Source organism: Branchiostoma lanceolatum, chromosome 7, assembly GCF_035083965.1.
Source record: "Branchiostoma lanceolatum isolate klBraLanc5 chromosome 7, klBraLanc5.hap2, whole genome shotgun sequence".
Lineage (NCBI taxonomy): Eukaryota > Metazoa > Chordata > Leptocardii > Amphioxiformes > Branchiostomatidae > Branchiostoma > Branchiostoma lanceolatum.
In genome coordinates, this window is record NC_089728.1 from 8,230,973 (window position 1) to 8,244,268 (window position 13,296).

The 13,296-nt window shown below is 43.2% G+C and overlaps 2 protein-coding genes across 4 annotated transcripts; both read right to left on the reverse strand.

The window, feature by feature from the left end:
- Positions 1 to 296: 296 nt before the first annotated feature.
- LOC136439003 (carboxylesterase 1C-like) lies at positions 297 to 5,725 on the reverse strand. 3 transcript variants are annotated; one of them, XM_066434100.1, is made up of 10 exons: positions 5,413 to 5,725; positions 4,788 to 4,891; positions 4,021 to 4,376; positions 3,543 to 3,722; positions 3,316 to 3,423; positions 2,680 to 2,955; positions 2,126 to 2,293; positions 1,755 to 1,911; positions 1,072 to 1,306; positions 297 to 828 (listed from the first exon to the last, which is right to left on the reverse strand). In XM_066434100.1, exons 2-10 carry the CDS (start codon positions 4,834 to 4,836, stop codon positions 609 to 611), a joined length of 1,749 nt encoding a protein of 582 aa, XP_066290197.1. In that variant the 5' UTR covers positions 4,837 to 4,891; positions 5,413 to 5,725; the 3' UTR covers positions 297 to 608. The 3 variants fall into 3 exon arrangements, with proteins under 3 accessions (XP_066290197.1, XP_066290195.1, XP_066290196.1); XM_066434098.1 differs by having other exon boundaries at positions 4,021 to 4,382; XM_066434099.1 differs by having other exon boundaries at positions 297 to 825; positions 4,021 to 4,382; positions 5,413 to 5,723.
- Positions 5,726 to 6,728: 1,003 nt separating this feature from the next.
- On the reverse strand, positions 6,729 to 12,931 carry LOC136438352 (fatty acyl-CoA hydrolase precursor, medium chain-like). The gene is made up of 9 exons (XM_066433119.1): positions 12,841 to 12,931; positions 12,196 to 12,560; positions 11,350 to 11,529; positions 10,508 to 10,615; positions 9,860 to 10,144; positions 9,335 to 9,505; positions 8,639 to 8,798; positions 8,002 to 8,230; positions 6,729 to 7,051 (listed from the first exon to the last, which is right to left on the reverse strand). The coding sequence occupies exons 1-9, from the start codon at positions 12,929 to 12,931 to the stop codon at positions 6,835 to 6,837; spliced, it is 1,806 nt and encodes a 601-aa protein (XP_066289216.1). The 3' UTR covers positions 6,729 to 6,834.
- Positions 12,932 to 13,296: the final 365 nt, after the last annotated feature.

A 13,296-nucleotide genomic window follows, 5' to 3' on the forward strand; every position in this document is an offset into this window, starting at 1 on the left:
CGTTATTGCTGTAGATGATTAGGTACAGAGCCCATTATCCACGGTAATCAAGGATTTCACACGGGGTGTTTTTAATCAAAGCTAGCGGGGCCGGGGATAAAGCTCTTATAATGGATCATAGATATGCCCTAATTTGTGACTACAGCAAAATCTGAACGGTAATGTGGCGATAGTGATTTCAGCAGAGATTAACATGTACATGTATCTGAAGTTCCACAGCGTTAGAAAATAAGAACATAGGAGAAATTCGCACGCTTAGAATATATCCTCACATAGATAAATCAAACAAACAGACATACAGAGAAACATTTGCTTTAATGGTGCAGTCACCAACATAGGTGCAATGATGAACTGATTATGTTACCTGTGAAGTTTATGACATTGAATGGATGCCAGACGAAAAATACATAATAAACATTATTTTGTGTTATCGCACATTTCTTTTCACAAGTTACATGCATCGATTCAAATCTTATCAAATGACTTTTGAAGTTTCAGAAGTACTCGTAATACCGCAATCACTAATATACATTGGAATGGTTTGCAACGTTTCTATGTCTTATAATGCGTTAGGTGTTGGGAAGCATCTTGCTATACCACAACTTCAGCTACAGCTCTTCCTTTCCAGTGATGCCTTGGGCAGCATCAAAAGGTGGCTGATTGCGAAGAATATCAAACCAGAATTGAACATGGTTGGCTTTAAGGCCCACCTCAGCAGACGACGTCACAGCTAACTTGAGATAGGCTGGGTTGTCAGGGGTGTAAGGTGGCCACACGGTCAGGTTCGGGTTCACAGAAGGGCTGCCTGTGAAGTCTGAAGGATTCCTGCTGAGTATGAAAGAATATGATAAGTATTTCTTCCAGTCAAGTTATGAGAGCTAGGTTATTATCAGAAAATCACATGACGAACTACTAGTTGATGCTTCCAATCATCCACATAACACACACGGCGATCAGTTTCTTACATGTAGCTTCTCCCACTTCGGAGGACTTAAGATATCATTATATACCCAAGTGGAAACGTATATTTTGAGAGTTGATGAGATAGAGACATGGAGCGTGACACCTTACCCCGTCCTTGCAAAGTTGGCCCAGTACGCCATCATGTCCAGACTGAATTGCTTGTCTTCTTCAGAGAAGGACAGCGGCTTGCTGGGGTAGGTGGGCCCGTCCTCGTCTAGATACGGCATCCCCGTCACCATGAAGAGGTCGTCTCCATGGTCACTGCCTACCCAGGCGGGTTTGATGGATCCGGACGTACCTGGCTTGTGCTGGTTCTCGTACAGATAGACACGGGAACATTGTGCTGGGAAGTAAGAGGATACTATTCATGAACAGTTTCATTCGGTTGGTAAGTCACTGCACAGCGGAGTTCTTTGTACACAACCAAGTGTTGTACTTGAATGTGTACATGTGTAAATTTATACATTGTATGAAAATGTGTAGATTACGTTTAGGACCGCATCTGTTAGCAGTGACACCTACTTGTAGTGCGTAACATAACCAGCCAGAATTACCTCAAGGAAGAACAGACGGTCATCAAAACGCCTGTCTTGAATGAAACACTCGTGTACAAAGAACTTTGTTGTTATCTACTTAAAAGACAAAATATTTCATTCTATTTGTCCATATCGTTGCATGTGATTTACATATCATTCATATTAACAAACACAGTTTCTGTGAATATATTGAAATATCTTATCCAAAGTGACGAGGATGAAGACAGACCTAGCCATAAGTTCCTGTAGACTTACCTGCGTGATTGTTGGCAACTATAACTGTCGGCAGGAGGAAGAGAAAGTCACTAACTATCTGCGTGAACATCATCTGCACGGCCATGGGGTCATCTGGTGCGTCCGGGTCCCGGTACTCCTCTAACAGAGCTGAGACCTTCTCATCATCGATATCAGCCTGGAAACATCGTACCAAGAAGGGAACGTCAACAAAATCTGTTACCGACTTTCGTGTTTTGAATCTATGTTTGTGATAAATTTGCTTTGAAAGTTAACAGCGTCAAAGACTAAATGCACCTAGATGTAAGGCGCCTGACGTGACTGAACATAGAGATATAAACGAAAGATAATCGATGTGGGAAGGAGGAATGTAATGAGGTCGTCCCAGTCACCTGAACTGTAAATGACAGCACACGTTTCACAATGTCTGCACAGACGTCTGGCGGAATGCCGTTACCGAACCCAGGAACTATGATGGAAGGTAGTAGATAACCGAACTCATGGTTGTTCACGCCGAGCAGATAGGGGACTTTGCTAAACAGTCCCTTATGCAGCGCGACCTAGAAACAAGACATCACAAAAACGTCAGTCCTACCAGTAACAGTCAGTGATTCAGGTCCGTAGCATAAGTCTGTTTTCAATTCAATTCAATTCAACTTGAGTATTTTTTCCGAACCATCGTAACCCCCAACATACATGTCAAGAAAAAGCCATCACCACGACCCCTGCATGACCAGGACCAAAGAGACGAAAACCGGAAGTTCTGCTACTGTGCCAAGGTCGGTCACTAAGAGGCCCCAAAGCGACCTTGACCTTCGAGTCTACAACACCTACCAAAATATCAAATATCATCGCAATTCATCCAGAGGTTCTTAAGATATTGCGCTGGATACACACACAAATGAACATACGAGGATGAACTCTATACGCTCTAGCTAAAACTCACCAATGGTGGGTCCAGAAGGAAATGCTCATCGACAATGGGATGGAAAGCTGCAATACCCAATTTCCGTGCAACAGTTGGCGCAGAATCAACAATGTCCTGAAATGGCTTCTGCCTCAAACAGGACATCATGGCCTTGACGTTCTGATGATCACAGCCGACCTCCTCCGCCTGGGCCGTGGCTGCAGGTAGAGGGTTCTCTGTTGTTGGAGTCAACAGAGGCGTCCCGCTCTGGGATATCGCACGGTGAAAAAGACCAGTGGCCAAAGGAGAAAGGACCTGTGTTGTTGAAAAAGGACACAATTCGGTGTATTCTAGCTGTTCGCTGTTGTCATCCTCGCACCACAGACCAACCATGGAGAATCATAGCCTACCTTGTACATGGTGCTCTATTGATGTTAGTTGTGACAGGTTCCCTTCATGGCAAGTTGCGTATTAATATTCATATTCATATGGAGGATGAATAAAAACCGACTGTATGGCACAATGGAGAATTACAGACTACGAGAAAGTCATCAATAAGGAAGACTTGTCTCTGATACATAACATGCACAACTTATCATTTGTTCAAAAAAGACCTTTGTTTGGATAACGTTGTTTTTCATGATTAAGGGGTGGGGTGGTTTTTTGATGGGTTACCAGGTAAGAAACACTTTGGCCTCCAGCAGATTCTCCAAATATTGTGACGCAGTCTGGGTCGCCGCCAAAACTCCGGATATTCGACTTGATCCACCTCAAAGCCTCGACCTGTACAACGATAATCAACAGTTCTTTTTACAATACGGATGTTGAAAAACCAAGTTCACTTCAATTTGAATAATCCCATCTAGTTCTCTCATCTCACTTCGTTACTGTCACTGTCGTACCTGGTCCATGAGTCCATAGTTCCCCGGTGCGTTATCGTCTCCTGTACTGAGAAATCCGAGTGCCCCTAGCCTGTAGTTGACGGTGACGACAACCACGTCTTGGTAGGCAGTAAGTGCTGTAAAGTTGTACCGTGAACCTGTTTCGGCCTCAAAGGCACCGCCGTGAATCCAAACCATCACCTGTATTGGAACAACGAGGGGTCGTCTGTGTATTAATGGCTATCAACTCAAAGTTTGCTAGTATTACATTTCATAGGATAAGTTAAGGTTGTTAGTGTTTCATGTATACCTTTGAATTCATGCCATTAATAACGCATTTCTTGTAAGATGTGGTTGTTGTTGTAAACGCCAACATATTATTCTGTTCTCGTGTTGATTGTTGGTTCCATATGGTGATTTCATGTCGAGATACCATTTAGAAGTTCATCGATATAATGAAAGTCCAAAATGGAAATCATCATATCACTATAGTCCTTACCGGCAGGGCAGCACTACTGTCAAGGGAAGTTGTCATGATGTTCAAAACAAGGCAGTCTTCGCTGACGATTTCGTGTGGAAGGATAAACGGCAGGAAGTTGTATAGTGTGCGCACGCGTGCCAGGTCTTGGGGACAACTAGGGCCAAATTCAGTGGCGTCCATGACGCCTTCCCATGGAACAACGGGCTCTGGTGGACGGAAGCGTAGGTCGCCGACAGGGGGCGCTGCGAACGGAATGCCCAGGAACGTGAAGACGGGTTTGTTTGATATGGCCGGAGCTGACCTCACAGTGCCTCGCACCTGTCCACTGAGGGTTGAGACAGCGGGTGTAGGCTCACTGGCGTCACCATATTGTGCTGTAGCTGGCCGATAAAAAAGATTGTTTTGAAATTAAGTAACTTTTGATCAAACTAGAAAAAGGTTCGTCAACGTAAACAGCAGGTGAACTATGGGTATAGGCACATGCCATGAAAACTAGGCACACAGATTTTCGGACCAAGTTTTCGGATCAAGTTTTCGGACCAAGTTTTGAATCAGCGACAGCTTGAGACAATATTTCCCCATCTTCTATCGTTTACTACAATTTGGGTTCGCACAACACAAACAAACAAGCAAACAGCGCATGTTACTAGTGGAATGGGGGCCTATCAGCTACCTATCAAGTTGACTCGACTATTGACCTATGAAAAGTCAAAAGTTCAACTCACTTGACTACTTTGACTCTAGTTCACATAATGCACTATTTTGTAAAGAAAACCAAGCCTCACCTGCAAGCACAACCAGACACAACGCCACAGGAGCAAATGGTCGGTACATCTTTGCTGGGATAGTCGTGATTTCTTGCGGCTAGAGCGACATGGTGATGAACATTCTGTAAATATCATGATCAAAGTCACACTTTAAATGTGTTTTTATCGCAGAATATTACAGCTCTGTGTTCCGACGACCCTATAGATATACTACCGGTGGTAATACTATTAATTTGTTACTCTTCAAATTCAATGTGCACACCGTGGTGTATTCGTGTGGTATTCCGAGATTGCTGTGTCACATCTATGAAGTACATGCTACGATAACGGAAAAAGTTTAACAATTTATGAAGTAATTAGAGAATATATTCATGATTGTGAAAAAAGACAAATTTAGCAACGGAGTTTTTTGGAAGAGCTGACAAAAGCACATAGGGCGTGTGCCGAAACATAGGACTGTCGGAACATAGGTCAGTTAGAACATAGGTCAGTCGGATCATAGTCGTGTAGGAACATATGGCTTCTGGAACATAGAAACATAAACGTTATAGGTCTAATTCAGTAACTTAATCTAAGGTTATACCCGCTGTAATTCAGAAGAAATCGTGGCAGAAACGTATTTTCGATCTTATCAAATACTCACCCTAAACTTTCGGGTGTTCGTGAGAAGCAGTATCGTTTCAAGACAAGGGCAGCTTGCTTTCCCCCGCTGTGTCCTTGATTGACCTTCGAAGCTTCAGGCGTTAGCAAGGTTGGTAAATATCCAGAGAGCATGAACCTTTGTTCTCTACGCAGTGCAGATTATGGTGCAAGAAATCACATGTACATACGTAAACAAAACGCAAATCATGTTCAACGTTCCCAGATTCTGCCTTGAACCAACACGGTGGTCAAAATTGGTCCCCTACGTCAGGACCCGAATCATGTACGACCGTGTTAGATCTATTTTACTGTACTCTATTTTGACGTTTTCCAGTTGGGGTCACCTGCGGTCATTTGCAAGTTTCCACTGTAAACACACGCTTTCGCCGTTTCGGGGCGTGCCAAAAAAACTACTTAAAATATAAAGCGCTTTCTGGAAAGTACACTATGCTGACATTTTGACGTGGAAATTTAACATGTAACGAAGCTACTGGCATCATTGTTGATGACCTTGAAGGATTGTTTACGTGTGTGTGTCTGTGTTTTTGTGTTTCTGGACTACTGTAGTCAGCATAACTCAAGAACCTCTTGATGGATTACAACGATATTTGGTATATGGGCAGGTGTTGGTAAGCCGTAATTCGAGGGCGATTTCGGGCCCCCTGGTATGTGACCTTGGTACTGCAGCTGAAATTCCGTTTTTGTATCCTGGACGTGCTATGGTCTTGATTTTTTGGTGGCAGATAGCTTGTGAGTCATTTGCATAAACAGAATAGTTCATGGAGACATGAGGACTCCAAACTCTTGTTAGATTTGAATTGAAGTTCGTTTCCCAGTCGACAAGAAACATAAATTTCGGAGATTTTCGGTGATAATTGTGGCTAAATAATCAGAAAACGATTTAACAATAGCCATTTAGTTTAAAACGCTAACATTCGAAGTGTGTAGAGTTGGTAATTCATATTGGCGAGATTTTCACGTCCTCACTATTTTGTTTACATTCATATCTTTCACAGTAGCCAAAAAAATGGCCTCGTGAAATCTGATACTTTACAGAACGGGAAAAATACCTTAGTAACCGGCCGTCGTATAGATGATAGTTTGAGTACTTGACTGTTCTTGTACTGTGGATACGATGTTTGATATTTTGAAATCATGAAACCTGAAATGCATCCTGGTGCTGCCGTTTCTAACGCATCAACTGAACAACACCTAAGCATTTTTACCACAAAATATTACTTACACTGTTTTAAAGAAACATCGATAAATGTATACAAAAAACCGTTGAATCCAATGGCAAAAGGCTGGATGGTCATACCTAATTTATTCACACAGAATGTTGTAACGGTTGCGAATTACAATAAAGGCCACAAAAATTAGGCTCGATCTGCTCATCTTGCAACTGACGTCGCTTGACCTCTCACTACAACTCCTCCCTTTGCTGTGTCTCTCCAACGCCATAAGGAGGAGGCATATGGAGGATGGAGTTGTACCAGAATTGAACGCGATTGGCTTTCAGCCCCGTCTCAGCTGATGACGTCACGGCAAAGTGGAGGTACGCTGGGTTGTCAGGGGTGTATGGTGGCCACATGGTCAAGTTCGGTTTCACAGAAGGGCTGCCGCTGGAGTCGGAAGGATTGCTGTTGAAAAAAAAAGTAACAGAGGTTTGTGCCTACAACAATTCAAGGATAATGAGTAATGACCAGCGCTTCGAACCTCCTTATGACTGGCAAGGACAACACAACTCCACACACCACAAGGTGGTGTAAAATTTCGTTTGATCAAAGCTCGGCACTCTAAATCTCCATTGTTATGGACTACAGTTGTAACGTTAATGTAGAAGGGCCATGGAAGCATTATAAGCTGTTGTGGTTGTTGAGATAATAAAAATCTTATCTTAAATCAGCGCATCAAATTGTACATGAGCTAGAAAGGCATGTTGCAGAGGTGATCAAACAAACTCTAGCAGTGACTCTAAAGACAGGACACACCTGGTACGTGATACTGTAACTCGGAAATAGTAGACAGACAGACAGGCTGACAGAAGAGTGCAACATGTGGTGTATCAAACTGGTGTATCAAATGTAAGATTAGGACTAAACCATTGACAGACGGGAGGCGTCTTGGAAAACGTTTTCGTTGCCGAGATGGTGGTGAAAAAGGGGAGCTGCATAGCTATCGTACCCCAGGGTACACTTGTGTAAGGATAACAATAGTTCCCTTGCACGGCTCATTTTTCTCACGACGATCCCAAAGTCGAATCTCCACATTACACCGATGTCTCACCCTGACCTTTGACACACCAGTTTACAACTTTTCAAGGTCCTTGGTCAACAAACAAACAAGTCGCTTTTCGCCTTCAACATCCGCCCTCTAGGGAAAAGGTGACGTTACGTTTTATCCCTACATTTCAGAATCTATATTGAACGGTGTTAAATCATTTCTGTGACACGTTTTTTTCAGTTTATCTACATTTCCGTGTTCTGCTTCATGTGAGAACTTTGCCATATTGACAAAGACAAGGGATGTTAACCAGACCAGGATATATGTATAGCGCTTCTGGTAGTTGGGACACAGAAAATCATCTTACCCCGTCCTTGCAAAGTTGGCCCAGTACGCCATCATGTCCAGACTGAATTGCTTGTCTTCTTCAGAGAAGGACAGCGGCTTGCTGGGGTAGGTGGGCCCGTCCTCGCCTAGATACGGCATCCCCGTCACCATCAAGAGGTCGTCTTCATGGTCACTGCCTACCCAGGCGGGTTTAGTGGACGTAGCTGGCCTGTGCTGGTTCTCGTACAGATAGACACTGCCACCCTGTGCTGAAAAAATCAAATGAAGAGTTTCGTTTCTTCAGTTCTTGAAGATGGACTCCATCTTGTGATGTACAAGCTGAATTTTCAACAACCATTGATAAAAAAAATGTAATAAGATAATTCTAATGAATTTACTCCAGTCATGAACCGTGATGGCGGGTACAAGCATAGTTACTGAAGTTTGAGACGGCATCCTTCAAAATGAAGCGCGATCTAGCAGAGGGAGATAAAACTGGTTAGTATTAGTATTGCCATGAGGAAGTTAAGGATTACGGAACGTTGGCAGGTATCTAAAGTCAATTCAAGTATTTGTTGTGTGACAAGATATGTGACAAGTTGTTGTGTGACAACATTTCCCCCTTATTCACAGAATATGGGGGCAATGTGGACACTGATTTCAAGTAACAAACCTACCTGCGTGGCTTCTGGCAACTTCAATCGTCGGAAGAGCAATCACAAAGTCACCAAGTATTTGAGTGAGCCTCATCTGTTCAGCCATGGGACTTTCCGGTTCTTCAGGGTCCCGGTACTCTTGTAGCAGGGCGGTTACGATCTCAGCAGGATTATCAGGCTGCTGGTAAAAAACACAGAAAGTTGCAGATTTGCCGAGTCTTTTTTGATATCTCTTTTCTGGCAACATATTGGTTGATAACCATTTACGTTTTACTGACCGGTCTAATGGCATGGTCATATTCGTCGTAGTTGGTCGCACGAGTTTTGATCGATGTCATTGGATCTTCAAGCAGACTGTGGCAACGGCCGACAAGGATCTAAGGCTGAGCTGCCTTGTCTATAACAAGACAGCTGAATTTTGTACAACGCATGCACGACTATCACAATAATGCCATCAGTTTGCAATAGTACGGCGAATGTAGCTGCGCCCATGGTCACTAGTACATTGAGTCTGCACTAAAGTCACCACCGTTGAAGAGACACCAATGAGTACATGACATTGTCTACTAGGGTCCTGACATTGGTGTGTTAATACAAACTTTTGTGCTTTGGTTTTACCGGGCATCGACATAAGCTCTTTTAAACAGAATTTATAAAGCGTAGACATTTCGACCCGAGCAAGAGATAGTCTAAAATTGATATTCGTTATTTCTTCACCTGAATGTTCGAGGCTACTATCACATGTTTCAGTATGGCCTCACAGTAACTCCTCGGCAAACCGTTGCCGAATGCAGGGTGCATTGCGGACAGCATCAAGTAACCGAATTCATGATTATTGACGCCAAGTAGATACGGTACGGTGTTAAACTCTCCTTTCTGTAGAGCAACCTGAAAGCATATGAAAAACCCGAGGCTTAAGAACCACTCATTATTTCATCAAGACAAAGGGTTCAATAACCCTGCATTTGAAGACAATGACGTCAAAAACTTATCATTGGCAGCCGTATTGTACAAAATTCAATGTTTGATAACTTGGTAAAGATTTCGGAATTTCAATCCATATCATGTTGAGTCCGTAAGGTTCAAGTAAGGTTCAAGTCCCTCATTTCCAATAAAGTGTAAAGGTCGTTGTCCAAAACGTTACAATGTGATCGAGACGTGAATTTTACACTATAGTATTGGGGAAGTGTGTAACATTTGAAACGTTCGTTTAACCCCACGAAAAGAAGTAATGTAGCTCACCAAGGCTTGATCCGGAATAAGATGGCCATCAACTACGGGGGCGAATGCTGTCGAACTGAAGCTGCCCATTTTTTTGGCAACACTCAATGCTGAGGCCACGATGTCCTGAAATGGCTTCTGCCTCAAACAGGACATCATGGCCTTGACGTCCTGATGGTGACAGCCGACCTCCTCCGCCTGGACTGTGGCTGCTGCCAGAGGGTTTGGGATAGGCTGGGCCGAGGGGGCCGTACCGCTCTGAGATATAGCGCGGTGAAAGAGTCCATTGGCCAATGGAGAAAGGACCTGTGTCGAGACAGTAGCATCAGTTTTATGTGTTGCGATGTAACGTATTTATGTTTTTAATGATGGTAAAACATTAAGTTTCGTCGAAACGGTCCTAATTTTTCCACGTTTATGCAGATTGAATGAAGTCAAACAATTTGGTGTTTGAAAGGGGGGGGGGGTAACCACGCGAGTATATATCCAGCTACCGGTATCCATTGCTCTAGCCTAATAGAGCATTATGTGCTGAAATTGTCCCCAATTAAAAAAAAGATCGGATACGTATCGGCACATTGTTAAAGTGATACGTTACACAGAGTAGATGTATCTCAATTAGTGACAATTTTTCTTTATTTTCATGGGAATGATCTTGAGCAGCATTACCAGGAAAGAAACACTAATTCCTCCAGCAGATTGTCCGAAGATCGTGACCCGGCCTGGGTCGCCACCAAAGCTCCGAATGTTCGACTTGACCCACTTCAGCGCCTCCACCTGTAATATATCGATTTAGTCGCTAATATCTATGCATAAAATACAGAATAGTCTCCACAAAGCAAAGTGCAATAACATCAATAAAGATCGAAAAGGTTTGTTCGATTGATTCCGTTTATTCAAAAAGAATTAATGCCCAAATGATATTTTGCAAGTTACCAACATTTGCTCTATTTGCCTTTTTAAACAACATTTCAAAGCCTGTAGTAACGATATCATCCGTCGAAACAAATCAAAATCGAAAGTATTGTTTCACTCAGTAACTGGATATTTTTTTGGGTTGCCGCTTTTATGGAACAGGTCTGCAATGATCAACTCCCATATCAAGTTCTCCCACATTTCTCTTCCGATCCCTGCGCCACACATACATTATGTGGATGACATAGTGAGCGCATTAGTTTTCGTCCGTTTCCAGATAGAAAACGTTGCGACCATACTCCAAATAGCAGAAAGACGCTGCAAACATATTCCATAATTTAAAAAAAAATCGGAAAACGGATGCTAAAGTAAAAAGGAAGATGTAAAAAAGTAAGAACTATTTTATTGTTTGGTATGAGATGTTCTGTAAATCTGTGTTCAGTCACTCCCTCAACCTTCCTGGCTATTTAGATTTCTGAATGAAGGCAACTTTCTTAAAATAAAATTCACCCAACTTTTTTTGTTCACACGCTGGCATCAGTTTTCTTTTTTTTGGGGGGGATGCTATCCACGCAATTAAATCAGTATGGCCTTACCTGGTCCATTAGTCCATAGTTCCCCGGTGCGTTATCGTCTCCTGTGCTGAGAAACCCGAGTGCCCCTAGTCTGTAGTTGACGGTGACGACAACCACGTCTTGGTAAGCAGTAAGTGCTGTGAAGTTGTACGTCGCTCCTGTGCCGAGCTCAAAGGTACCGCCGTGAATCCAAACCATCACCTGAATGAGGATAGACAAATGTTTACTTAAGTTATCACCTCCATGACAAATTAATGAAGGTATTGTTTTTGGTCTGTCGGTGTGCGCGTGGCTGTCTATTTGCGTTTCCAGATATTTGTGACCAGAATAACTTCAGAACATCTGGATGGATTGAATTATATTTCTTATGTTAGGTTAAGCATTGGGAAGACAAGGTCAAGGTCTATTTTGCCCCCCTGCTGTGTGACCTTGGTACTGCAGCAGAACTTTCTGTTTTTGTTTATTTTTGTCCTGGACACGCCAAGGTCTTGGTCTAGTATATTATCAGTAATTGTTGTATACCTAACTACCTACCTAGTCCCTTGACCTCCGGGTCGACGGGGGACAAGGTAGCAAAGAAGATGGAGATCGCTTATTGCTGTATAGGTTATCACTACATATGGTTGAAATCCTATACATTAGAGGGTTTACATTGTGCCTTCTCGTTAATGTGGGCACATCATGATTTTAGGTATATATTCCATCTTGATTGGCCAGGAGAGTCAGCCCGGCGGAAGGGTATCATTTCCCCCTTGGAACTGCACGGGCAAATGGGCAAATGGAGTCCAGCCTAAGTTAAACTCCCCTGGCGAATTATTCACCCCATACCCAGTGTAGTTAGTCTGGTAGAGACTCAATTGTGCATACCGGTAAGGCTGCGCTGCTGTCGAATGTTGTTGTCATGACATTCAAGACAAGGCAGTCTTCACTAATGAGGTCATGTGGAGATTGCGGCATGTTTTGGACGTTCAAGGGTCTCAACTCGCGTGCCGGATCTTGAGGACAATTAGGACCAAACTCGTCGGCGTCCAGGACACCTTCCCATGGCACAACGGGCTCAGGTGGACGGAAGCGTAGGTCGCCGACAGGGGGCGCTGCGAACGGAATGCCCAGGAACGTGAAGACGGGTTTGTTTGATATGGCCGGAGCTGACCTCACAGTGCCTCGCACCTGTCCACTCGGAGTGGACACCACTGGTGTAGGTTCACTCGCACAACCATCTTGGGCCCTCCCTGTTGATGAAAGAATTGTGCATGATATACTCTCTTCGATACAATCTCGAAACATTGGAACAGCCAGCCTTATCACATGTCATTACAGCATCTACTGGTGGGTAGATTTTTGTGACCTACACGTAAGCACCCAACGGAATCCCTCGCTTGTTTGTGTTGTTGACATGTGATTAGCATGTCTAACGTTACATGTATTTGTTTTAGGTAAAAGACATGAGCAGTAAAGTTTGGAGGCGTTCATTTGATTCTTCCCAGTGGTGTCTGAAAAAAAAGGTCTTACCTTTGTGGGCCATTAGGATGACCAGTAGAGCCAACGTCACTGGAGCAACCGCTTGTTTGGACACTCGGCACTTCTTTGACTTGATCATCATGGTGTTCCTTCAAAGAATGTTTTGACGTTAGAACTTAGTAGTACAAGTGATACGTTAAGCTCAACTTGTTGAATTATACGAATTCTTGTACGTAGATTAATTCTTTTGTATCCATTTATTTTGTTTACATGTATTGTTGTAGAAGACATTACGAAAGTCCCTGTACTTTTGTTGTGTCAATAAAGACTGTTGTTTAATGTACACCGAGATCTGAAAAGAATATAATCACTTCACAGTCACAAAACCAACCACCCCTTCAGGTACATTTTATAAACGCGATGTCCTACTGTACTGTTGAGCATAAGAAACCCAGTACCATGTACGATACACGAGTCACACAATGTAAACTGGGTCAACCTGTAACC

Excerpts from the sequence above, each read along its gene's own strand:
- LOC136438352 (XM_066433119.1), bottom strand. The coding sequence starts at position 12,931 with ATGATGATCAAGTCAAAGAAGTGCCGAGTGTCCAAACAAGCGGTTGCT. Across the intron at positions 11,530-12,195 it reads ACAGCAGCGCAGCCTTACCG|GTGATGGTTTGGATTCACGG; the intron begins GTATGCACAATT and ends ATCCTCATTCAG. Across the intron at positions 8,231-8,638 it reads AGTTGCCAGAAGCCACGCAG|CACAGGGTGGCAGTGTCTAT; the intron begins GTAGGTTTGTTA and ends TGATTTTTTCAG.
- LOC136439003 (XM_066434098.1), bottom strand. The coding sequence starts at position 4,836 with ATGTACCGACCATTTGCTCCTGTGGCGTTGTGTCTGGTTGTGCTTGCA. Across the intron at positions 1,912-2,125 it reads TGCTGTCATTTACAGTTCAG|GCTGATATCGATGATGAGAA; the intron begins GTGACTGGGACG and ends CGATGTTTCCAG. Across the intron at positions 829-1,071 it reads GCCAACTTTGCAAGGACGGG|CAGGAATCCTTCAGACTTCA; the intron begins GTAAGGTGTCAC and ends TTTCATACTCAG.